General features: G+C 41.9%; 2 protein-coding genes across 5 annotated transcripts; one reads left to right on the top strand and one right to left on the bottom strand.

Moving 5' to 3' along the window:
* The first annotated feature begins 13 nt into the window (after positions 1-13).
* TMEM220 (transmembrane protein 220) lies at positions 14-15,742 on the top strand. 4 transcript variants are annotated; one of them, XM_019981428.2, is made up of 6 exons: positions 29-204; positions 892-921; positions 5,221-5,281; positions 7,356-7,479; positions 9,311-9,370; positions 15,542-15,742. In XM_019981428.2, the coding sequence occupies exons 1-6, from the start codon at positions 112-114 to the stop codon at positions 15,675-15,677; spliced, it is 504 nt and encodes a 167-aa protein (XP_019836987.2). In that variant the 5' UTR covers positions 29-111; the 3' UTR covers positions 15,678-15,742. The 4 variants fall into 4 exon arrangements, with proteins under 4 accessions (XP_070629198.1, XP_019836988.2, XP_019836987.2 ...); XM_019981429.2 differs by lacking the exon at positions 9,311-9,370 and having other exon boundaries at positions 15-204; XM_070773096.1 differs by lacking the exon at positions 892-921.
* ADPRM (ADP-ribose/CDP-alcohol diphosphatase, manganese dependent) lies at positions 12,833-25,562 on the bottom strand. The gene is made up of 4 exons (XM_019981426.2): positions 25,503-25,562; positions 22,873-23,490; positions 21,899-22,015; positions 12,833-18,915 (listed from the first exon to the last, which is right to left on the bottom strand). Exons 2-4 carry the CDS (start codon positions 23,471-23,473, stop codon positions 18,620-18,622), a joined length of 1,014 nt encoding a protein of 337 aa, XP_019836985.1. The 5' UTR covers positions 23,474-23,490; positions 25,503-25,562; the 3' UTR covers positions 12,833-18,619.
* Positions 25,563-25,580: the final 18 nt, after the last annotated feature.

The following is a 25,580-nucleotide window of genomic DNA, read 5'->3' as shown; positions in this document are numbered from 1 at the left end:
CGGGGCGGGAGGAGGGGCCAGAGGTGGACCGCCCAGCCCGGTGGACGTGCGCCCCGCTGGGACCGGTTTGTCCCGGCCCGATCCGGCCCAGCCCGGCCCGTCCGCCCGACCATGGCGCCGGCGGCGGGGCGCGGGGCGCGGGGCCTGTGGCGCGCCTGCAACTGGCTTATGGGCGCCTTCTTCGCGCTGGCGGCCTTTGTGCAGGTCAGCGCCCCGGGCCGGGCGGGGGCGGCGGGAGGGGAGCCCCGGGCTCCAACTCCAGGCCGGTTGCGGTGTAGACCGACCGACCGGCGGGGTCGCAGAAGCCGGCCCGGTACGGGCAGGGCGGGAATTAGGGTTGATGCTTAGGGCACCCCCACCCCATCTGGGCTGAGATACAGCTGCGGTCACATGACCCCGTTTGCTCGCTGGAAGGAGCTGGTTTGGCGCGTGTCTCTTTGCGGGGTACCTTTATAAAAAGGCAGCCCGGGGGCAAGGCTGTGCACAGCTCGGAGAGCAAGCAGAACAAAAACCCTCACAGCTAATTATCCTTTCAAGTAAGATCTGGGGTCCCCTCGCGATAGCTTTCCTCATTTCTTGAGGCTGGAGGGCCGTTTAAACACCCATTCTGGGCTTGGCCCACACTTCGCAGAGCCTCTGTGCACTTCTTTACAAAATAAGTGTGGCTGTGTGTTTAAACCAGGTGCTGGGGTCAGCCAGAAACACCCCCTACACACACACACAACCAGAAGCACCCGCTACACATACACACACACAACCCCATCAACTAGACTGTCTTACTCCTATCCTCCTGTTGGGCTTAGCAAATTGCTGACATGAATGAAGACCAGACCAAATACTGGAATAGAACTGTGACAGCCTGGGGCTAATGCTGCTGTTCTGGCATTCCAGGTGAACGATCCGGATGCAGAACTGTGGGTGGTGAGTATGGCCTGCTCTCCCATACCTAAAAGAATCAGGGAACTGGAGGAAATATGCAGTGTGTCTGTTTGCCTTCCTCCCTGCTTCGTGTACTTAAGAGCGTAGAAATCAAAAGTAAGAGCCTTTTCCTAAAATGTTAGGAGGAAAAGTGAAAGTGTTTGTTACTCAAGCATATCTGACTCTTTGCCACCCTATAGACTGTAGGCTGCCAGTCTGGAGTGGGTAGCCAGTGCCTTCTCCAGGGGGATCTTCCTGACCCAGGGATCGAACCTGGGTCTCTTGCATTGTAGGCAGATTCTTTACCATCTGAGCCACCAGGGAAATGTGAAAACATTAGGAGGAGAAGGATCAAATTGAGAATTCAGAATTTTAGAGAGATACAGGGGCCTTTCAGCTGTATTCCCTTTGAATAAAACAGGCCAACTAAGAACACTTTTCTGAAGACAGAGTAGACCTCTCAAGGTCATGTGAACCAATCCTCATGAATTTCTACCCAGAAACCCCAACAAACGTTGGACCAGAAAATGGCAGGCTTAAGGTTTGTGGTTCTGCTAATTCAGTGAGTTATATTCACAAAAAGTAATTAAAGCCCATAAAACCTACAGTATATACTGAACTGATGCTCTGACTAAACCGTTTAGAGGAGGGGGGAATTTGTTCCACACATTTTCTGAAATATCTGGATTTTGTTTCTTTTAATAGAGGCATCTAAGACTATACAATATCACCGATGAGATGATCTTAAGCTTTGGAATAATGTTGACTTTGTACAAGTAGCAACAAGTAAAAGCATTTGGAATGACAGTACATATAATATCACGTATAAATATAACCACATTCTGATATTCTTATTGTCCAGATTCTCATGCCCCTGCATCAAATCAAACTGCCTCTTCCTCAGGACTCTGGTCCATGTCCTTAATTCCAAATGTTATTTCTCCTGCAGTTCCAACTATCCAGCTTAATGGTGAATTTCCAAAAGACTCCTAGACCCATCCACCAGTACGTCACACTGACTCCTCTAATACGCACAAGGTCCTCTAATACGCACAAGGTCCTTTTCAGCATCTTTCCTTCCAAAACCCACTTTTCCTCCTGACTCACCATTTCTGTTATCAGCAGAGTCATTCTGAGTCATCCTTGCTCAAAACCTCAGCCATCTCTAATATCTCTGTTTTCTCACCACTGTCTTTGCTGCTGCTAAGTCACGTCAGTTGTGTCAGACCCTTAGCAACCCCACGGACTGCAGCCTACCAGGCTCCCTGTCCATGGGATTTTCCGGCAAGAGTACCGGAGTGGGGTGCCATTGCCTTCTCCAACCACTATCTTTGAGTTCCCCTCAAAAAAACAAAATGAAGAACAATCCACCAAAAAGCAGTGTAGGTCTAATTGCTCATCTGTACAGTATCTGTACATTTTACCCTTTACATCATGCTTGGATGATGAAATATAAGCATCAACACCAGACCCCCACAGACATCCTCACTCACCTCCAGTTTAACCCGCCATTACCTCCCATGTGGACCCTTATGGGTCCTTTCTAATTCTTTGAGCTGCCTTTAATCTCTTACATTCCTATAATTCTTCCCACATATTGCTTCCTGATTCAGAAACGTTTGTCACTCCCCAAGACATCTAAGTTGGCCCTCCACAATATGGCCCTAACCTACCTTCCCAACTTGGTCTTGGAAGCCTAGTCCACCTGTAGTACTTCTGGCACTTGCCCTGAGAATTCCTGTGTCAGACTTTTATTCAGGTGTCCAGGCCTATCTCAAATGCCGTCTCACCTCAAAATCTCTCCACCTCTTTCCCATAAATCCCAAGCATCCTTCCTCTGAACCTTCACTGTAGCAGTAACTCATTCTGCTTTACATTGGAGTTGGCTCTGTATATGCCAGCTCCCAGGGGTCAGGGGCCAGTTCCCTCTTCTTGCTTGGCAACCTAGCATAGAGCTTTCCTATGGCAGTCCTTCCCAGACTGACTCTTAGAGTAGAAGAATGAACACACAGATGAACTGACACTCGGTTACTGGGTCCTGGGCGCTTGTACTGTACCTGACTGATGTTCATGTTCTCTACCACAAATTGCGCATGGAGTATACTTGTATCAGGATGCATACAGGAGCAAATAACAGAATATCTGACTAGCATCAGGTTATAAACATACAGACCATCTCATGAGAAGAAGTCTAGAGGCAGCTGCTTAATGGTCAACAGTGTCATCAAGGACCTGCACTTGCTTGCTTGTTTCTCTGCCAGTCCTCAATGGGTAGGCGACATATCCTCATGTTTACAAAATGGCTGCTACAGCTCCAGACATCTCATCCCTAGACAAAAGCATCGCAAGTAGGAAGAAACAAGGCAGGAGGTAAAACCAGTTTTCCTCTGTGCTTTTTCTTCCTTTCATCAAATAGCAAATGTTTCCCAAGAAGCTCCCCAGACAGGCTGCTGCCCAGTTAGTACATATTACTACTAATAAGGCTTATGGTCTAGGATCCATCCTGCTGGGTCAGTACCCATGAATATTGAGTGTGAAGGGCTCTGCATATCAGCCTTGCCTCCAGAAGACTTTTCCGTACATTTCATTGCTGGAACATGATGGCCCCTCACTGCTAAAAAGGGTAAGAAAACAAATTGGCTTTTTTAGTTTTTATAGTGGCAGGGAGACGGGGGAGAGCATTGTTAGAAATGACTATTATGGGTCTCAGTGGCTATATGTTCAATTAAACTAAATATAGTAAATAAATATTACAGCACCCTTTAGTTTAAAAAATTCACCAACAAAAAGATAAAAGACCATTATACTTGGGTTCTACTGAGTTCATTAATGAGTGTTTATACTATGCATTGTTTTTACTTGTGTACTAAAAACAATTACTTTCAGTCTCTCTGCATGTAAAAAAAGAAAATCCTTAATCTCATTCAAAACAGAGATAAGCATTTAAATAAGGATTAACATGGCACAGCTACCTTGGGAAACGATTACTTAAAGATTTGTCCTGGTCATGTGTTTCCAATACACTGAAATAAGATCTTAGACCCTTTAATCACAGATATCTGTTATACTTAAATGCACATTTAAAAGTCTCCGCCAAACACTTCTTATGGAGAGCACAGTTAAATACTGTATGATGTGTATGTGTTTAATTTCTGTCTGTCTGTCTATCTCCGTCTCTCCCTCAGTTGCTAAGTCATGTAGGTTTTCACTGGGGGAACTAACTAACCCCTTACTGCTCTAAGTGTGGTCCTTGGAAAAGCAGCAGCAGTGTCCCCTGGGTGCTTATTAGAAAAGCAGAATCTTGGGCCCTACCCCAGACCTCTGGAATCAGATCTGCATTTTAATCAGACCTCCAGATAATTCATATGCACACTAACGTCTGGTCTAACCCTCAGCAGCATGGCTGTCCTTGCAAATGTCGGTACCTGCTGATACTCCAGTCATCACTGGGGACCCTTTGGGAGGGATGAACATGGTCTATAATACAGATACCATCTCTCCCCAGGGTCAAGACAGGTGTGTTTTCACAGTGACAGCAGATCACTTAAAATGTTGAGCCCTGACAACATCCAGATAAACTAATGGTTTCTAACTAGCCATCACGATTGATGTGGCTCATAGCTACATTCTGGGGAGGCCCCCATGCTTCTTATAAACCTCCCACCTCTGCTTGTCCTCTGCCCACAACATACAAGCAATAGGTTTTTCTTGAATCTGCCTGCTTGCTGTGAATGAGGCCTCTTCAGGGCCAGTCTTCGCAACTCCAAACCAAGTTATCAGTTTCAGAAATGAAGAACCTGATCTTATTGGGCACATGTGATCCATACACTGTTAGTAAACTTTCTGTGGTCTCACTTGCAGATGGAGTATGGGGCTGGATGGCCCATGGGTCTAGACTCAGCAGGGCCACGTAGCTAATTATGGCTGCTCAAGTCCTGCTTTTCATAGAGCAATTTTTGAAAAGTAGGGGAAGGCCATTTAGGCGTGGGTGTCGCTTGGGAGAGATTAGGAGGTCACTGTGTCTTGAGATCAAAGCTCTGCTCACTGCTAGAGCTTGAGAATGAACAAGTCTTTCCTGGAAGAGCCTACGGTCTAGGAAGAAGGCAGGTAGAATGACACCCTGACACGGTAAGTGCTGTAAAAGCCGAGGTTACCACTTCCTTGGCTGTTACTAAAAGCTGGAGGTAAATCGTGGCACGTGGGACCACCACCGGTGTCATCTTTCTCTGCTCCCTAAACGTCTCGGAACATCTCCTGTATCGGGCATCCTTCTTACCCCTGTAATTTCCTTTCTGCTCACAGGTTATGTATACGATTCCTGCCACTCTGACCCTGCTTGTTGGACTTAACCCTCTTGTCACAGGTATGAACCTTGAATTCTCAATGGTGATACGGAACATCAGATTTCCTTTTAATAATGAGAGTCTGTCTGCCCAACTCCCAGTAAAAAACTGGAGCCCTCCATGTCTTTCTTCTTCCTTCTGATCCTAAGAGGAGGCGAATTCCAGTCTAGATCATCCCCTTCCATCTTCAGGAAAACTTGATGCAGACGTGCCATACTAAGACAGGCTTTATGCACTTGGATCCCAGCATCTCTGATGCTGATGTGGAACAGCCCCAGAGAGATGGGCTTCAGTCACTGCACTTATTTCTTAAGCCACTAAACTAATGGAAAATCAGCAACAATCAAACTGCTAACTTTGTTTCCATACTCAGTGGGGATCAATGTCTATTATTTATCTACTCTATACAAATCCTTCTCCCAGTACCACTCTGGTTCATCACTTTCTGATTTTCAATTCATTCAAAATGAATGAACTGCTATGTATCTGAATTGCTACTATTATATAGAAACTGTCTATAATGTCTGTAACACATCTCTGGATTTCTCATTAATACATATTGCCCTTTCTAGTCTCCCTGTGTACCTTCACAGTGAAAGTGAAAATGAAGTCGCTCAGTTGTGTCCAACTCTTTGTGACCCCATGGAATGTAGCCTGCCAGGCTCCTCCATCCATGGGATTTTCTAGGCAAGAATACTGGAGTGGGTTGCCATTTCCTTCTCCAGGGGATCTTCCCGACCCAGGGATCGAACCTGGGTCTTCTGCATTGCAGGTAGATTCTTTACCATCTGAGCTACCAGGGAATCCATCACAGTAACTCCAGCAATTTCCTGCACACTTTTATATATGTTCCCTCCATCTAGACTGTAGGCCCTTTAAAAGCAGGATCATGTCTAACTCATGTACCCAACGCTTGTTGAGTCAATGAATGGCTGTATAACACAGAGGCTTTATCGTGTATTTGTCTCATAACTTTCTCCTTGGACTCCTTACACATATATATCCCAGGTGAGAATACATATAAAACATTCACTTAAAATAGCTGGCTTGTATGGGCCACAGGTCACCAACCTCAGTCAGGGGCAAAACATAGCTGCTTCACCTTTTACGGCCCTAAAAATTCATTAAACCTAAATTGGACAGTTTTATTCTATAAAAGTGTCTTATAGCAGAAAAAATTTTTTCACTGTTTACTAATATTTTCTTATTAGTGGAGAATATCAGTCCTGCAGGTTATTCTTCACTTTCTTTAAATCAGCTTCTACTAATGGGGCTGGAAATTTCTCAGGGCCTTAGAATAAAGACGAATGATCCCCGCCTGGGTGGGGAAAACTCCCGTGGCCCAGATGTACAGGCTCCTTGTACAGCCCTCTAGAACTCTGTTTACATCTTTAAGGTGTATCCATTAGGGCTCTGTTAGTTGCAAGCAAGGAAAAAATACTCAACTCAAATGGCCTATAAGCTGAAGCGAGATGTACTGGGATCCTTTACTGAAAACACTGAGGCAGTGCTGGCTTCAGGCGCCGGTGGCGGCTCAGAACTTACACTTCTCTGCAGTCTTAGTTGCACATCAGCTGCACTTCAGCCCTGGGCTCCACGTGGTGGCCCTGCTGCTCAAAGGTCACAGCTTCACCATGCTAGGTCCAACAGAATCTAGAATCCACTTCCCTGATCGCTCCGCAAAAGCTCAGGATGGAGCTGGTGCTCCTGATTGGTTATCTGTTCATCCTGAGACAAATCACTGTCACCAAAGGGATGGAATACATTGACCTTGTTAGTGTCCAGTCGTCTGGGACACTGGGACGTGTGTGAGAGAGTGCGGGAAGGGTGGTTCCCCAGAGAAAAGACAGGTCGTCAGCATCCGAATGGGAGATTATGGACAACCAAAATAATAAATGTCCACTTAAGTTTATAAGTATTGTTTTCACTTCTGTTTTAACCTTTTGATTTGAGGACAAATCAAAACAACAGCCAAAAAACCCCCAGCCTTTTCTGTATGTTTTCCCTGAAGGCAGATGAAAAGCCAATACAAAGAAATCTTGTTTCTCTGGGGCGTGGTTCCATGATTAACAGCACCAGGATATCTGTTTTTAGGTAACTTTATTTGGAAGAGTGTGTCTGCAATACACATATTCCTTTGTGTCCTGTGGGCTATCAGCTTGGCATACAACCTGTTGCTTCATAAGAAACAGAACCTCTTGCATGAAGAGGAAGGCAGGTGAGTGAGTGGTGGCTTTCACAGTTTGGGGTGGATGGGGAAGAACTGGGAAATTTGTGTCTTCACAACACCTTATCTTGGTGATTTAACTCCCCCAATACTTTGAGGAGGGCTTCCCTGGTGGCTCAGAGGTTAAAGCGTCTGCCTGCAATGCGGGAGACCTGGGTTCGATCCCTGGGTCGGGAAGATCCCCTGGAGAAGGAAATGGCAACCCACTCCAGTAGTCTTGCCTGGAGAATCCCACGGATGGAGGAGCCTGGTGGTCTACAGTCCATGGGGTCGCAAAGAGTTGGACACAACTGAGCGACTTAACTTTACACTTCGAGGGGCAGGGAAGATATCTCCTTTACAAGCTAAAGAAACTGAGGCAGTGACGGAGCTGGAGCCGGGCCTACCACACTCTGTGATAGTTGCTACACATCACCTTATATTACCATCAGGCAGTTGGACCTTGGCCCCCCTTGTGATGCCATAATGTTCAGTCCAATCTAATGAGGTGAAAACTCCGTCAGCATCTGGGTTCAGTCCTGGTACAAGCCACCTCTTACCCGGTTAACTGGCCTCCTCAGAGGGGGACCTCTGCCAGCCTTGCCCTTGCACATCTCCTGTCCTCTGCACCCTCTGTCACCATCACTGGCTCTTGTTTTGTCACCTCTTCCACTGCTTCCCCCCCTCCCCACCGGCTTTTATCATCTTTTCCTCTGCTTCCCCCCACCCTTGATTCCCTGGCCTCACAAAGAGCCCCCGTTCCTTTCCTTTCTGTCCCACTGCTAACATCTGCCAACACCAAGATTGAGAGTCCTGTAGGTTAAGTCCCACTGGTTTTGTGCTGCTGTTACAGGCCCTAATCTTTGGAAACTAGATCAGGTTGGGGATGGGAATGCAGACCAGATGGTTTGAATCAATCCCCATCTACTTGAAGCCAACAAGATTCAGTGAAATCAGAGGGGTTTCCAAGTGGTACTTGGCCAAATACAATTATTTTCTACTCTGTGTGGAAGATACGACCTTTAAACAAATATTTCTAGAGGCATATGCTGCTGCTGCTAAGTCACTTCAGTCGTGTCCGACTCTGCGACCTCATAGACGGCAGTCCATCAGGCTCCACCATCCACGGGATTTTCCAGGCAAGAGTACTGGAGTGGGTTGCCATTTCCTTCTCCAATGCAAGAAAGTGAAAAGTGAAAGTGAAGTCACTCAGTTGTGTCCGACTCTTCGCGACCCCATGGACTGCAGCCTACCAGGCTCCTCCGTCCATGGGATTTTCCAGGCAAGAGTACTGGAGTGGGGTGCCATTGCCTTTTCTGCTAGAGGCATATACCCACCCCCAAATCATTAGACTGACTCATTCGACAAATCATCCCTGTCCTCTAAGACATGACCTGATCTCCTACAGTGTGTACTTGAACTACTGATTTGAGCTCAACCTGCCTAACACTGACCCCTCTAAGACAATATGAAGAGAGTGCCTGGTCAAATCTGGGATTATCTTCTTGACTGTAGTTGTTTCTCTGTTCATCTATAAATTGGGAAACAATCATAAAGTTCATATCTGCCTCATAAGATGAAATTTATTTTCATATAGGGTTCTTTAAAGGGTCTGACAAAAGTAATTTATGAGTCATGGCCAGACTTGAAAGTATTTTGTAGATGCTTGTATCTTGGAGCAAGTCATCAGACAATCAGCAGAATCAAGTGTCATTGTAGATGCTCTGTATCTTGGAGGAAGTCATCAGACAATCAGCAGAATCAAGTGTCAGGGAGAAAATGGAATGATATGCATCTCACTTACAGCCTCTTCAAAAAAAATGAAATCTCTGCTATTTTGTAGGGAGCTGTTTGGTCTCGTGATCATCACAGCATGGCTGGGCCTGTGCCACAGCTCTTCAAAGTAAGTTTTCGACCCATCAGTTAAAATCAGATGTGCTCAAGTAGGTGAATGAGAATGTTGACACAAATGTAAACAGGAATCTTTTGAGAGAAATCTTCCCTTTCTGTAGGGGAAGCTAACAATAGTTGGCTCAGTGTTTCATGATCACTTATACTTTTGTGAATACCACAACACACAGTTTTCTGTGTCATCGCAGGGAGCTGCCAGTCTAAGAGGGTGTCCTTCAGGGAGAAAGTGATCTCAAAAGGAAGCTCGGAGATGGAGGAAAAGAGAGTAGCAAATAAAATATAAAACTGGAGGTATATATACGTGAATATTAACTTTGTAAAACAGTAATAGAAAAAGAAAAATGCATGACAACTGAGCATGTAAGTTGGAAGGGAAAAAAATGGAGCTAAAGCAGTCTGGGGTCCTTGAATTATCTGGGAAGGGTAAAAGTACTAACTTATATCAGACTTTGATAAGTCAAGGATTCATGTGGTAATAATCTAAGAGAAAACCTTAGATTATTAGAAAAATAATTAAGAAAAATAATATTTAAAAAATCTTAGAAAAATAAGAGGTAACCACTAAGAGAAAAGGAGTATAGAAGGCAGGAAAGGAGAAGAGAAAAACACAGAACAGATGGGGAAACAGGAAGCAGATGTTAAGATAGAGAATTACATTCAAATATATGATAAATTACATTAAATGTAAATATTCCAATAAAGATTCAAAGATTTTCAAAATGGATAAAAAGGTTAAAAACCCAACCAAACACTGCTTACAAAAGAGAACTCTTAAGTACACAGAATCAGAAAGATTGAAAGTCAACAGGTGGAAAAATCACAGTATACAAACACCAACCACATGAAAGCCTGTATAGACATTTTAATTTTAAAAAGTAGACTTTAAAATCAGCATTAGAGTAGAGGACTGTTTTTGGTAATGAAAACATTTTTGCTTTTTTATTTTGAAATACCTAAACATATTCAAAAGCAGAGAGACTAATATAATGAATCAGATGTACTCATCACCCATTTTCAACATTTATTATATATCCAATCTTGTATCATCTATCACTATCCTGATTATTTTGAAATAAATCTCAAACATCATATTGTTTTATGTTTTATGTATTTCAGTATGTATCTCTAAAAGGTAAGCACTTAAAAAATAACCACTCTACCACCATCACACACACAAAAATAAAACAGTAATTATTCAGTATTGAGTTGTGCAGCCAATGTTTACATTTCCACAACTGTATAATGCTTGTTCCTCTGTGCTCCATATTTCCTATAAACTGGTGGTGAGATCACAGGCTTAGGCATAGGCTGGTCATCGTTGTTGTCTTCTTCTTTTCTTCTTATCATCATCGTCACCATCACCACCACCATCACCACCACCACCAAGCAAGACCACTTCATGGGTGGTGGTATGTACTTCCATCACAATGTACATCACACCTAGATGTTTCTCTGTAACATTATTATAACATTTTGATGACCATTGCCTAAACCCACTAATTCATTTGAGTTGCAGAATGCTGATACTCTAATAATATCATTTCTTTTCCTGGAAAACTTCTAAAACTTCTACTTATCAATTATTTGACTACTCAGATACAAATCGTAAGAGGAAAAGGAGTTGATTCTCTTAATTTCCCATTTTTCAGAATAATGAGTTTTTCTTGCCGGGCATCTTCCAAAAGTGACCAGTGAGTTTTGTTTATTTAACAGTACCATTATGAAGTCATAGATCTCAACATACTTGATGTTTTTTCAATCCACGGCAGTTGCTTAAACTGTTCCATCTTTGATCAGTGGCACTTATTTACGTTGGCTCCAGAAGTTTAACATGATCCTAGTAAACTTTTAGTTTTTTGGGTCTTAGTAAATTTTGATTGCTTCCTTGCTTTCTGACAAAATGTTCCACGCTAAGATGTACATTTTATGCCACAGACCTGGAATCAACCATTTTCCCCAAAAGCCTTCATTACTTTTGGTAGCTAATAGTATTTAGAAGTCACATTCTGGGTATAAATGGTGCTCACTGCTACTGGGTTGAGTTCATTCTTTTTAGTGGTTAGAAGTAGGAAATTCACATATATGTACATATGTATGTGTGTATACACACACACACACGTGTATTGTGTGTCATAAATGTATATGCATACATGAGTATATAAAATACATATAAAGTATCTATATGTATATATATTTTTACATAGATACCTCAACATAACTCATCTGACTTATCTGACAATACACAATCAGAATAACAATATAATTATGGAAAATAGGCACTTTGTGTTGTTGTTCTTAGGGAGTATCTCTTTAAGGGATGCACATTCAAATTACGTGGAATAGTTACTCTGTATGCTAATCTCACCAAGTGAATACATAGTTTATTTCATTTTACTTTAAATTTCTAGGGATACTTTATTTAAAATATATTGTTTTATAATTATGTAAAATATCTATATGGTTCTACATACAGATCTACAAAACAGAGGACATTCAAAGGGCTCTAACTTCTCTATCCCCGAAACCTAACTCCCCCCTTTCCTCTACAGGTAAACCTTTTTTCTACTTTGTGGTTTATCCTTCCATGCTTTCTTAATGGAGCAAATACATGCATTCACTGTTAGATAAAGTGGAAGCACATTATACACAATTGTATTCTTCATTTTACCCTTACACATCCTGGAGATCATTCTGTGGTATATGAAGACTTTCCTTATGTTGATATGTCCACAGTATATGCATCCAGCCCTCTACTGTTCAGACTGTATCCAATCGCTTGATAGTAAAAACGGTACCAACAGAGTGTATTGTCAAATTTTTGAAGTCTTACTAATTGGTTAGTTGAGAAACGGGTAGTAGCTTTCACTTGCATTTTTCTTACGGTGAGCATAAGGTGAGCGTACTTTCGTGTGATGAAGAGCCATCTGCATTTCTTTTTCTATACACCTTAGTTCATCTCTGAGAGATGTAGGTTTAACCAGTTTCTAAGGCAGTTGGTCTTCTCTACTTTTAGAAGCTCTTTAGGGCTATTAACCCTCTGAATGTGATATAAGATGAACATTCTTTTTTGCTTTTATTGTCCTTTTACTCTACTCATGCAAAGTATGCTTTGCCATGAAAAAAACTTTAATGTATCCAAATTGATCAGTCCATTCCCTTACTGCTTCTGGATCTGGAGTCACAGGAAGGAAAACTTTCCCTCCTCTCAGGTTTTAAGTAACTTACTTAAGTTTTCTCCTAATACATATATGGTTTCATTTTTACATTTAAATCTTTGACCTGTTTAGAATTTATCCTAGTATAATGGCAAAAAGAATGGATGCAATATTATCTTTTTCCCCTTTGGCTCTCTGGTGATCTCAACACCACTTATTAATAAAAGGCATATATAATTAACATAGCCTCAAAATAGATAAAATAAATACTGACAAGCCAAAAAAGAAAAACTGAAAAATTAACAATCATTTTGGGAGACTTTAATACACTTTTTCCAGTTACTAACAGAACAAGAAGATTTTAAAAATCAATAAAGATATAGAAGACTAGCTACACAATAAAAAAATTGACCTAATGGACATGTATAGAACACTAGCACCAAGAAGGACAGAATTCACATTCTTTTCAAGTAAACATTGAATATTTACAAAAAGACTTCATGTTGAGCATGAAATAAGTCCCAACAAATTTCAAAGAACTGTAATATGGAGCATGTTCTCTGACCACAGTACAATTAAGCTAGAAATCATTAACAAAAATAATAATTATATAACCACTGTATGTTTGGAAATCAGGAAATACACTTCCAAAGAACATCTGGAAAAAAATCACAATGAAAATTAGAAAATATTTTGAACTAAATGATAAAGAGAACACTACATATTAAAATTTGTGGGATGGTGGCTAAAAAGCATGCTTATGGGGTCATTTATAGCCTTAAATACATATATTAGGAAAAAAAAAAAAAAGGCTGAAAAATCAATGAGTTAAGCTTCCAAGAAGTTAAGAATTTTCCAAAGAAGTAAGGAAAATAACAGCAAAATAAGCCCAAAGAAATAATGAGAAAATAAACACAAAAGCAGAAACCAATGAAATAAAAAAAAAAATCAACATTTCATTCTCTGAAATGATTAATAATATTGATAAACCCTGGCAAGACTAAAAAGGTAAAAATAATTAGAGCAAGGAAAGGAAGGCACAAAACACCAATAATCAGGACTGAAAAAGAAAGTTATTACCCATGCAACAGACACTGCAAAAATCATAAGAGGAGATTATTAACAACTTTTTCCCAATAAATATGAAAATGTAGATGAAATGCACAAATTCACTGAAATACAATTTGTCAGAACTGACAAAGTAAGAAATACTCAGAATGGTCTCATCACTGTTAAAGAAATTGAGTAGGTAACTTTTCCTAAAAGAAAACTCTAAATGGCCTAACTGCAGAATTCTACCTAATATTTAAAGAAGAAATAATGCAAACTTAAACAAACTTCTTTCAGAGAACAGAAAAAGAAGGAATATTTTCCAGTCTATTTGTTGAGGGCAGAAAAATCTGGATACCAAAACTTGACAAGAATGTTACTCCTACCACCCAAAAAAAGGAAAGAAAAAAAGAAATTATACAGCAGTCTCATTCATGACCACAGACGGAAAAACCCTAAACAAATTAGCAAATCAAGTCCTGCAATTCATGACCCAACCACCAAGTTGGTTTTTTCCTAGGAATAGTTAGTTTAACATTTGAAAACCAAGCAATGTTTTTCATCAGATTAATGGAAAGAAAAAAATATCTATGCAAAAAGAACATTTGATAAAATCCAATAACCACTTATAATAAAAACTCATAGAAACAGACTTACCCTGATAAAGGGTGGTTGTTGTTTAGTCGCTAAGTCGTGTCTGACACTTTATGAATCCACGGACTGTAGTCTACCAAGCTCCCCTGTCCATGGAACTTCCCAGGCAAGAATATTGGAGTGGGTTGCCATTTCCTTCTCCAGGGGATCTTCTGGACCCAGGGATCAAACTCGTGTCTCCTGCATTGCAGGGAGATTGTTTAACACTGAGCTCCCTGATAAAGGGGTAGCTATACCAAAGATTAACCCTTAATGGTGAGCCGCTACTTCCTCTGAGATCAGGAGTGAGAAGTGGCCACTGCTGCCACTTCTCACCACTGTTCTAGCTCTTGTCCTTGCCAGTACAATAAGGCAAGAAAAAGAAAGAAAAGGCCCAAGGATTGGAAGGGAAAAATTAAATTTTCCTTATTCACAGATAACATTAATTACATATGTAGAAAATTTTTTAAAAACCTAAAAGTTTCTTCAAATAGGTGACTCTGGCATGATTGCTGGATACTATGTCAATTTACTAAAATCTTATTTTTAATCAGCAATAACAGAAAATGATAAAAAGTTGCCATTTATAATATCAAAATATCAGCACCCCAGGACTAAATATAGCAGAGATATGCAAAATCCCTACCAAGCAAAACTATAAAAACTATAAAACATTATGGGAGAAATTAAAGATCTCAATATTAAAGAACACCTAAATGATTCTTTGTGAGTATACGATAAATCCATACTGGCAAAAGGATAAATGAATGAAACAAGAGTCTAGAAACAGTTCCATGTACATATAGAACCTTGATTTAAGACAATGGTAACACTCTCGGGTAATCTTTACAATAAATAGTGATGGACCAATTGAATATCGATACAGAAAAAAGAGAAACCACCCCTACAACTTTCATAAAAATCGATTCTAGGTGGATTATAGATCTAATGTAAAAATCAAAACGATGAAACTTTTAGAAAAGGTAATTTAGTATCTTCAAAATCTTGAGGAGAAAAAGTTTTCCTCAACAGGACACTAAAATCATTAGGTGAGGATCCATTTTAACACTGCTTAATCAATGATCTCAGTTCCTCACAAGACATTAAGTGAGCAGGAAAAGCTATATAGAATACACATTAAAAAAGAAAAAAAAAGATTTGCAGTAGGAACATATAAAGAACTACAAGAATTATATTCCAATTTAAAAAATTAAAAACTGTATAAAAATGCAGTGATGTATTAAATTCAGTCTTCATATTTGTTACCAAACCAAATCATTATTTTTATTGGATTTTTGTTTCTAATCATTTTTGTGTGTCTGTAGGGCTCCAGGTGGTGGAAGAATTCAGCTGGCCATTGCTACCACAGTTGCTTTTCTCCCGTTTATCTCCTGGGTCTACATATATATAAACAAGGAGATGCGCTCCTCCTGGCCAGATCATTGCAAGACGGTGATTTAAACGAAGAATCCTGTTCTTAAAATGAGAGTTCTTGATTTTTTATAAACATGGTTGTAACAAGCTGACTTCCTAGGAATTTATTTCAGTTACTACTAGAGATGAATTTTTTTTTTTTTAATCCTAAGAACCAACACAGGACTGGATGGGACTAGTAAGAGAAGGATCTGACATTCTGTTTTATCATACTGTAGTAGGAAAGTTAAGAAAGATGAATTCCAACTCTGCTTCATCACTATCCATGTGACTTGGACAAATATATAAATCTACTTTAATTCTTTGTAATTAAAGAATTCCAAAGATAATTGAAATTATCTTTTGGATAATTCTTTATCTGTAAATACCAGCCTGCCTACTTATTTATATAATTGTGAAGATTAAAGTAGATAAAATGAGAGCATTCCAAACATAAAGTCCTCTGCACAGGGTAACAGAGGGAAGCAGGGTTTGGATGATAGATAGGAGTTTAGGAGAGAGCTATGCCCTTGAACTAACATCGTTAGAATGGACTGGTACCATGAATTAAATGAGGTGCCGTGAATTAAATGAGGACTTTGTGTGAACAAAGTGAACAAGTATGTCTTGGAAAAAAAGGAAAGTTAGTTAGAATAAAGGAATTTGGGACCAAAAAGAAGCAGATAGGGAATATTAATTACCATGTAATTGAAAAGTCAGACCAAAATCTATACACATATCCTTAACAAATGTCAGAAGTAGCTCTGGAGAGATCACTTCAGAGCTGCACCATCTGGCGACCACAAGCCACATGGTGTATTGAGCACCTGAAATGTACTTACTGAAGAAGTTTTAATTTTTTGTTTTAATTTACAAACATCAATTATGAGGAAACTGATACATGTATTTGGAACACTTGGTTTAAGCTTGTTTGGAACAACTGAATTATGTGAATCCACTTCTTCAACTTTAAATTTTGTACCTAAATACAGACCCAAGTTTTTCCAATGAAAAGTTATTGTCCAAATGGATGGATTATAAGCATAAAACACACACTACATTTGAAACTTAGTATAAAAAGAATGTAAAATATTTTTATATTGATTACATGTTGAAATAACATGAGATGTATTGGAATACACAATTATATTATGAAAATTACTTTTATGTTTCTGTGTACTTCTTAAAATGTGCCTGCTGAAATATTTCAGATTACCAAGGTGGCTCACATGTTGTTTCTGTGGGTCAGCGCTGTTTTAAAGCACCCGGATACAACCCTTTTAGTTGATGGCATCAAATTCCGTAGTTTGATGGTACGCAGGCATCAAACTCCATAGTAAAGACAGTTTCCTGAGATTTAGGAAATATTTGACCCAAACAGTATTAGCACCAAGTGTATGTCAGGAGAGTGAAGAGTCTGGTAGTTTGTCCCCTTGTATAAAGGATTTCGGCGTTCCAGCGTACACTTATGGTGCGTATTTATGGTTTTGTATATATAACTGTCAGTCAAGAAATGAAGAAACAGACTTATTTTCAAATTCCAAATTCCTACCCAGCCTCCAAGCAGTGCTTGACACTGTGCAGAGAGCACATTATCGCCAAGTCTGTAAAGTGAATAGAGGGCCTCAGACGTAACCGGATCCCAGTTCTTATGAATGTTACACCACAGTATGCACTTCCCAGGTGTGATTAAGGATCTTGAGATGGGGACTGTCTGGGTGAGCGCTCAATGCCCTCACTGTTACAAGAGGGAGGCAAGGGGAGGCCTGACCACACAGACAGAAGAGGAGAAAGGCACGTTGACAATAAAGCAGCAAGAGGCTGGAGAGAGCCGTGAGGCTGTCTCTGCAGAGGGCGGGGCCGTGAGCCAAGGACAGCAAGCCACGCAGTTCTGGAAACTGGAAATGGCCAGGAAGCAGTCTCCCCCAGAGTCCCTGGCCCTGACGACATGGTGCTCTCAGCCCAGTGAAGATGTTTTCAGACTTATGACCTCTGGAACTGTCAGAGAACACACACACAGCTTATGCCACCGAGTTTGGGGAAGTTTGTCACAGCAGCCAGTGGAAACACATATGCTGTACCCCACAGTGCCTTGGTACTCAGCAGGCACACTACGCTGACTAGCACTGGCTTTTGTCGTCGCCTTCCTTAGGCCCTGAAGCACACTTTCTGTACACTCGAACAGTCCTCATTTGCCACTGAGTAAATGTTTTTGCAAACAAGCCTCAGAATATATGACAACACAGTTAAAAACACCCCACTTGTCTATGAAGGGAGTCAGGGGTAAATTCATTTACCTACTACAGTCTCACACAGCACCGGCTGGGGGCCCAGACAGGCAGGATGGCAGGCACAGTCACACTGGCGCTCGGTCCTGCTCTGGCTGAAATCACAGGAGGTGTGCAAGGAGACCACACATCTACCTGTGTGAACGGAGGTGCCATTTGTTCACCTGTGAGGCAACTGGTGATCTTTTTGGCTTACAAAATAGCATAAACCCATAAAAGTACAAATATGATGGGTTCTATAAGCAAAAAGTGTCCACAGCTCATTCACACAGCTGGGTAAACGGAAAAAGTTTACCTGGGCTTATTTTACTTTTTTATTGTGAATTTTAAGTTACATGGCTAACACAGTGAATGAATACATTCTCCTCGTAAAAAGTAAAAAACATCTCAGGTAAGGCTAAATAGTGTCTGTTTTGAGGATTATATCCACCTTCCCACCTCAGTCTCCTCCCTGCTTTACTCAGGCTACTTTCATTCATCTTCTTTCCAATTTTCAGCATGGGATATATTACCCAAAAATAACGCTTCAGAGTATCTTACGAGCTAACACACATTGAAGCCATTTATGGCTATCTGTTATGCAAATAGAATCCTAAATAACGAGACTGAGTCTTGGGGAATGGGGGGCAAACAAAACCACAAAGCCAAGTCAGTCTCTGTCTATAAAAGTAAACAAAATCAGACCAAAAATGGAAGGAAGGCTTATTCCTTCCTGTAATTCATAATTCTGTGTGGAACTCTGCCCCTCCCTTCCAACATCATTTTGTCAGGATAGACGTGAACGGTGCCAAAGGCCTGGCTGTCCGGAGCTGTTTCGATAACCCCTTCTATGTTGACGTGGTGCACACCGTAAGGGTCCTCAGAGTAGCCGCCATCGTGAGTGTGGCCAGCGAAGAAGCACACCACGCACTTGTGAGACCAAATGACCGCCAGGGCGTCTCTGTAATTCCAGGCCAGGCACACACTGTCAGAGGCCTCGGGGTAAATGGGAAGATGGCCTGTTTAAGAGAAGAAGAGTTATGAACCAATCAAGAAATACCTCTTTCACAAAAAACAGGCTAACAACGAGTACTCAGGAAAAAGAAAATGTGTACTGCTACTCATCCTGGACTGAGAACAGAATCAACATACGCAAAAAACTAGATACTCTACAGCCACGTCTCTGGAGCATAAAGAAGGGGGAGACGGTTCATACCCAAGGGGACAGCAGCCGCTGTACAGGCAGAAATCCGAGATCTACGGCCTAGGGTCTCAAGATGTACTAACACCAGGGGAGACAGAGGGCGACCTGGGCAGGGCGGTCAGCAAAGGCAGCCACCGGTCAGGCAGATGCCATGCTGGAATCCAGTCTTGCCAACTTTCCTACATGTATATGAGTGTCACACACATAGAACGAGCTGCTCAGAAGTAACAGAACAGTCTAGGGAGGCGCCCATGGATTATATGTCATTTGTATACTCGATGTTTTATAAAGAACTGACTTGTGCCACTTTAAACACTTCCAGGTCAAGATGGTCACAGCCATTGTACACGAGAAAACTAAGTTAGAGCAGGGAACATTAACACTAGCTTCCCCAGGAGACAGAGGCAGAACTTCAGATTCTCGATGCCAAGACACGTGTGAGGCCACATCACATGGCAGGTGCGGTTTCATGCCCAAGGATGGGCACTATAGCTCACTGGTCTTTACTTCTTCCCAGTAAATCACTTTCTTTTTTTCTCTGCTACCATTTATTTTTATTCTGAATATTTTTATTCTGCTTAAAAACTATTAGTTTATTTAAAAAAAAAAAAAGGGAGGCGGTAACAGAGGGTTGGCACACAGACAGAGACACACACACACCCCATCACCACCACTCTCGAGCTGTGATAAGGGCTGAGAGTCCAAGGAGGCCACGTGACTTTCTAGACCCACTGTTATGCTGGACACATCTATCAAGTCCCAGTGGTGTCTGACACAGTCACTTGTTCCCTTCTCCTTGAAATACTTGGCTCCAGAACACCGCCATGCCCCTACTCTTCTCCCAACCTTGACTGCTCCTGATACTCACCCTCCTTTACTGCAGTCTCACTTCTCTGGGTCCTACCCGGGCTGCCTGAATGCTTGCTCCTCGGGATACACTACACTATCTACCCCTAATAGCATAGTGACCTCTTAGTAATTTACGATTTTAAACATCAGGTCTATTCAACTTCCACATTTAGATATCCAACCCAAACTTCGACTCCAAGTTTCTGACAAGTATGTCCACAATGCTTACTCAGTCTCTCTCCTGATGTCTAAGAGGCATCTGACGCTTGAAAATATTTTCAAACATGAACTCCTGAAGTCCACCCGAAACCCCTCCTACTGCCGTGGTTCCATATCTCAACTAATAGCAATTCCGTCCTTCCAACTGAATGGCCAAAACTTGAGTAGGCCAAATACCACTGAGTAGCCAAAATGAAAGTGAAGAAACAAAATAAAATGTCTATTAGCCATTTTAAACTTTGCTAAAGAAAACCCAAGGCACTCAGTTATTACAGGTTTGTTTACCTGGCCTCTGAGCTGAGAGCGAAATGGAAGAAACCTATCAGAAGCTAATGCAGACATGTGCACGGAGAGAAGCGCAAAGAAATGGGAACACAGAGGGAGAGATGACAAAGGGGCTCGACTCAGGAGCCGCGCGCCGTGAGCTACGTGGTTCAATCTCTTTGGGTTCAAAGACATCAGAGTATTAAGTACAGGTACATTTTGTACACTCAGTACAGGTAAAATTAACAGGTACACTTTGGCAGCAAAAACTAAGAAGCAGAGACAAGAAGTATCCCATTCTGGAGACCACTTATTACAGAACCAAACAGTGTAACATCAGGGCTATCACCCCTGAGGGCACCTTATTTAATTTTCCAAGCCTTGAATGACATTTGATATTTTAGAAACACTTTATTCTGAATAAAATTTAAGAATAAAACACCATCTCGTGCACCATCTTATCACATCAGTGAAAGAGAAGTAAAAACTGATTTACAGAAATATAATTTATTTTTTGGCTGCCCCACGTGGCGTGCAGGATTTTGGTTCCCCAACCAGTGGTCATAGAATCCAGGCCTCAGTAGTGAAAAGCGCGAAGTCCTAACCACTGGACAACCTGGGAATTCCTTGGATATAATTTTATATTACCAACTATCTGAAAAGCTTGTCACTTTCAAAAGGACTTCATGTTCACAGTTTCATTTGATACAACATAAGAAAACTGCAGTGTGTACACTGAACATTTGTCCAGTCACATGGATCACAGAAACAACAGCCAGAAGGGCATGCCATCCCCATGCCCCTCAGTCCAATCTTCAGGCAATGTCAATTTTAAACAGGAGAACTAATCTCAGCCCCCACACCACGTACACCAGACATACCGCAACCCAAATTCAGTTCATGTGTGTGCGTGAGAATGTGCATAAGCACCCGCACACATCTACATCTGAGTGTACTTTAAGCACCTCCAGATTCCTATGATCTCTGGTGGCAGTATGCCGCAAAAAATAACTCTAAGTGAAAACAACACACTTATTTCCTTGCAACCACATGGAGGATTCACAGTCCTGCCAGGCGGTCCTCTCACACTTGTCTCCTGGGACCCCAGCTTTGCTCTCAGTGGGCAGCAGAGGCCACTGCACCCACCAGCAGGACCCCTGAGGCTGAGACGTGGGCCGGGGCCGGACTGGAATTTTTCATTTACACACATCGCTACACAAATTGATCCTATTTGGGGAAATTCTACTTTGAAACCTAAAAGGCCAAATCACAATCTCTAATATATGTTTTTCTCCTTTTTATTTTACAATTCTTAAACATTAATTTTATATTCAGATTGTTTCTCAATAAAGAGTTTTAAACTAAGCTTTTATTTTATAAAAAAGAGACATCTCAATATTGTTAGTATGCTTTAACTAAACCCATTCTCTAAAATGCCAGAGTAACAGAATCATGTAAATACTTACTCACAATCACCACCTTTTCTTGGTTTCTGTCCGAGAATGTAAGAACTGCATTCAGCCAGTTCAGCTGTTCTGGGCTAAATCCACCATTAAACTGGACAAACTGGGGCTCACGAAGTCCTGAAACGAATCCAGTCATTTACACCCGTCAAACGTCAACACTACTCTCACTCGGGCATCCAAACTTAGCTACCAGGGGGGAGACTCGTGCTTTTTTCTTCAGGAATACTCGGCAGCAGTTGACTTAAAATAGGGAACTAAAAGAATTAGAGCAATGTAAATCACGCTGTGTCTTACTCCTGATCTCAATACTCCTCTGCTTACTTCCCTTACTCCTCGTTACACTGAATACAAAATAGACTGTTTTCACATCCACTGAGTCACTATAAAGTCACTTTCACCCCCAGACCCTTGTGCGTGCTTCACTAACAAGGTCTTACTCTGCTTTGCATCTCTGTGTTTGTTTTTGTCTTGAACACTATGCTCCACCCACTCTTCCAAAGGATGATGACTCCTTCTCACTCAGGTTTCAGCTGAAATGCTTTTCTCCTTAGAGAAGCTATTTCTGGCCAACTAACTACAATGGTACCTCTAGTCCTTTTCTGTAATATTATACTATATTTTCTTGGTGGCGTTTATCACTTCTCTTTCGTTTATTATCTGTCCTGCACACTTTCTTCTCTTGCTTCCTCCACTCGGTCCACAAAAAAGCGGTGCTGTCAGTACTGCCTATAACTCTGAATAGGTGCCCTAGTGAAAGTGCCCGGCCAGAATATTAGGCCCTCAGACATCTGCTACATAAATGAATCTTGAACCAACTGCCACCACTCCGTGTGCCTTGAGGCGAGTGAGAAATCCTGACCCTGAACAACAGGACAGTATACTTTTACCTTATCATCCATCTTCCTGCTGAATAAAAGGTAGCTGAAGAATTTAAAGACAATGTATAAGATTCTCAGCTCAAAGGAATAATTCACCTTGAGGACTATTCAGTTCCGTATTTGGGTTGTGCTCCCTCAGTATCTTCAGACACTGCTGGTATTTTGGAGAAGACTGATCCACGCCCAAGACACTCATGTCATAAGCATCGAGTAAAATGAAGCGGAATTTAGGGAATGGTACAAAATGATACGCGTAATAATCCTCCGAGGGCACAGTCTCAGGATGGTGGGCAATCTGGTCTTCCAGAAACTTTGTGTTAAGTTTGGAGTTTGTTAAATAGTCTCTGCTGAAATTATAGAATTCGTGGTTTCCCCACGTGTGATGAACAGGGACTCTCAGCATTTGGAATGTGTTCATGACGCGCTCCAGTGACTTTTCTGATGCTTTGTACTGCGCATTGTATCCGTCGATGATGTCTCCAAGCTGAAGCACACAACGGGGCGGGCTGCGTTCTTGATTCCAGTGTTCGATAGCACCCTGTAAGTGAAGAAGACTGTGTCTGTAGTACCTCCTTCTGTTTCCCTGGAAATTATAGCCATCTTCCAAATCAGCATATTGAATATCTGCTATCACTCCAAAGGAGAAGAGACGTTCTGAGCTCTCACTGAGGAGTTCAGGTTCGGGCTTATAATCCATAACCTCCAAATAGCTTTCTAAATAAAGAAAATGAAAAAGGTAACTATGTTATAAATGTCTTAATTTCCTACTGGACTAAAGAAAATGGTTACATGAATGTTAAACTTAATAGTCAATCCACTAGGTAGCCAGGTAGAGAAAAGTGCATGGGCTTTAAAGTCTGATGGTTTAAGTCCAAATTATCAAGTCCTCAACCTGTAAAATAGATAATCTCTATTCTGCAGAAGAGCAGCAATTAACAAAAGAGTATTAACATATTAATGAACAGGCATTCTAGTTCCTGTGAAGTCAAATTCAAGTCTGTAATTTTTAATAAATATACACTAATTTTAAACATACACACGTGCCCTTCTTCCCCAGACACCAAATAATTCTATCAAAAGCTCAGGACACCTACTTTCAGTCAGGAACTGTTTTAGAAGTTACTATTTTATTTAACATTGTAAATTTAATATGAAGAAGTTGTATAAAAATACTTCAGTAAACAAATACAGGAACAAGTTTTAGAAGAATCACTCTGGCAAGTAAGAGTTAACAGATCAGCTGAAAAAACATTGAGTTCAATTTTAATGTATCTGACAGCTGTCTGATCAGTTAACCTACAACTGAACAAAGAGGTGAACAACTTTTATATGCTCACTGCCTGAATGAGCAAGGAACTTTTGTGTCTTTTTGTTGATTTGAGGAATAACTTCTCCCTGGGGAAACAGAGACATGGGGTGGTGGTGGGGGGGGGACCTTAACCACAGGCAAGTTCAAGACAGAAAAATTTGTTCAATTAAAAACGATCTGACGTGCTAAGTAAATATTTACTTCCAGCAGATATTCTAGAGAATTCCAGCATAATTCAGGAATCAAGAAACATGGGTAATAGCAGACCACCAACTTCCTGGTTAGCGAGCAGAGGAGCACCCTAGCTAAAGATGCCAGTTCATAGAAAATATCATGTCCCAGGGTCACCATCGCCAGATGCTTCTGCTCAGAAGAAACCTTGGGGGAAAAAAAATCCCCCGCAGGAGTGGGATCCAAAGTTAAGGAAGTTAGAAGACTGGTTTCTCCTGTTTTTTTTTTTTTTTCTTTTCCCCTATATTTTGCAAATCCGCCTCAGAGATGGAGAAGGGTAAGATTAAGACAGCAGATGTTGAAGCAAAGGCAAGACAGAATGAACGCGAGTTAAATTTTCGCAAGGAATTAAAAATAAACCTTTGAGTGCTCTCCCCCTCATTAGTGTCAGTCGCTCAGTCATGTCTGATTCTGTGTGATCCCATGGACTGTAGCCCACCAGGCTCCTCTGTCCACGGGATTCTCCAGGCAAGAGTACTGGAGATGTCCACAGGATCTTCCCGACACAGGGATCCAACCCCAGTCTCCTGCATAGCTGGCAGATTCTTTACCGTCTCAGCTACCAAGGAAGACACCCCTCGTTAGCAGAGAGCTTAAATAAACGTAGGCTTGTATCAATTACAGAGCCCAGGAGGACCAAGTCCAGGGCTGGGATATAGCACAGAACAAACGCTACTCCGTACAGTGCCGTTATTTGTAGTTCGGTCCCTTATAACTTGGGAATATAAGTTCCAGGGAGTTCGGTCATACTTGACTAGTCCTTGTCACCCTGCACTACTCAAATATCCTAATCAATTTTTTTTTCTTTTTCAAGTCAAACAGTATTTCAAGTGCAATGGGTGCAAAGCGGTCAACGACCCGCCTCCTGGCTGGGCTGGCCGAGGGAGCCCAACAGGGTGGGGACGGGGGCTGCCCGGTCCCGCCCGTCTCCCGGCGCCGTTTTCTCTTTTCCAAGGCGGGGGGCGCCGGGGGAGGAGCAGCTGCTGCGGGCGCCGAAGCCTGGGGTCCCTGAGCTGTACTCAGGCCTCTCGGCCCAGGACCCGCCGCGGAGCCCAGCCCCGGAGGCTGCCCCCTCCTCAGGCACTTGCCCCATCCCGCGAGCCCGGCCGTCTACCCGGTCGGACCGGCCCGCGAAACCCCCGCCCAGCCCGGTCCGCCCCGCCTCCGGCCGCGAGGAACCACCTACCGCGCGCCAGCTCCTCGGCGAAATGCTCCCTGGCTACCGGATGGGCTACCGCGTCACCATCGAGCGCAGCGGAAAGAG

This window comes from Bos indicus, chromosome 19 (assembly GCF_029378745.1).
Source record: "Bos indicus isolate NIAB-ARS_2022 breed Sahiwal x Tharparkar chromosome 19, NIAB-ARS_B.indTharparkar_mat_pri_1.0, whole genome shotgun sequence".
NCBI lineage: Eukaryota > Metazoa > Chordata > Mammalia > Artiodactyla > Bovidae > Bos > Bos indicus.
This window is presented reverse-complemented; position numbering and strand designations above follow the sequence as displayed.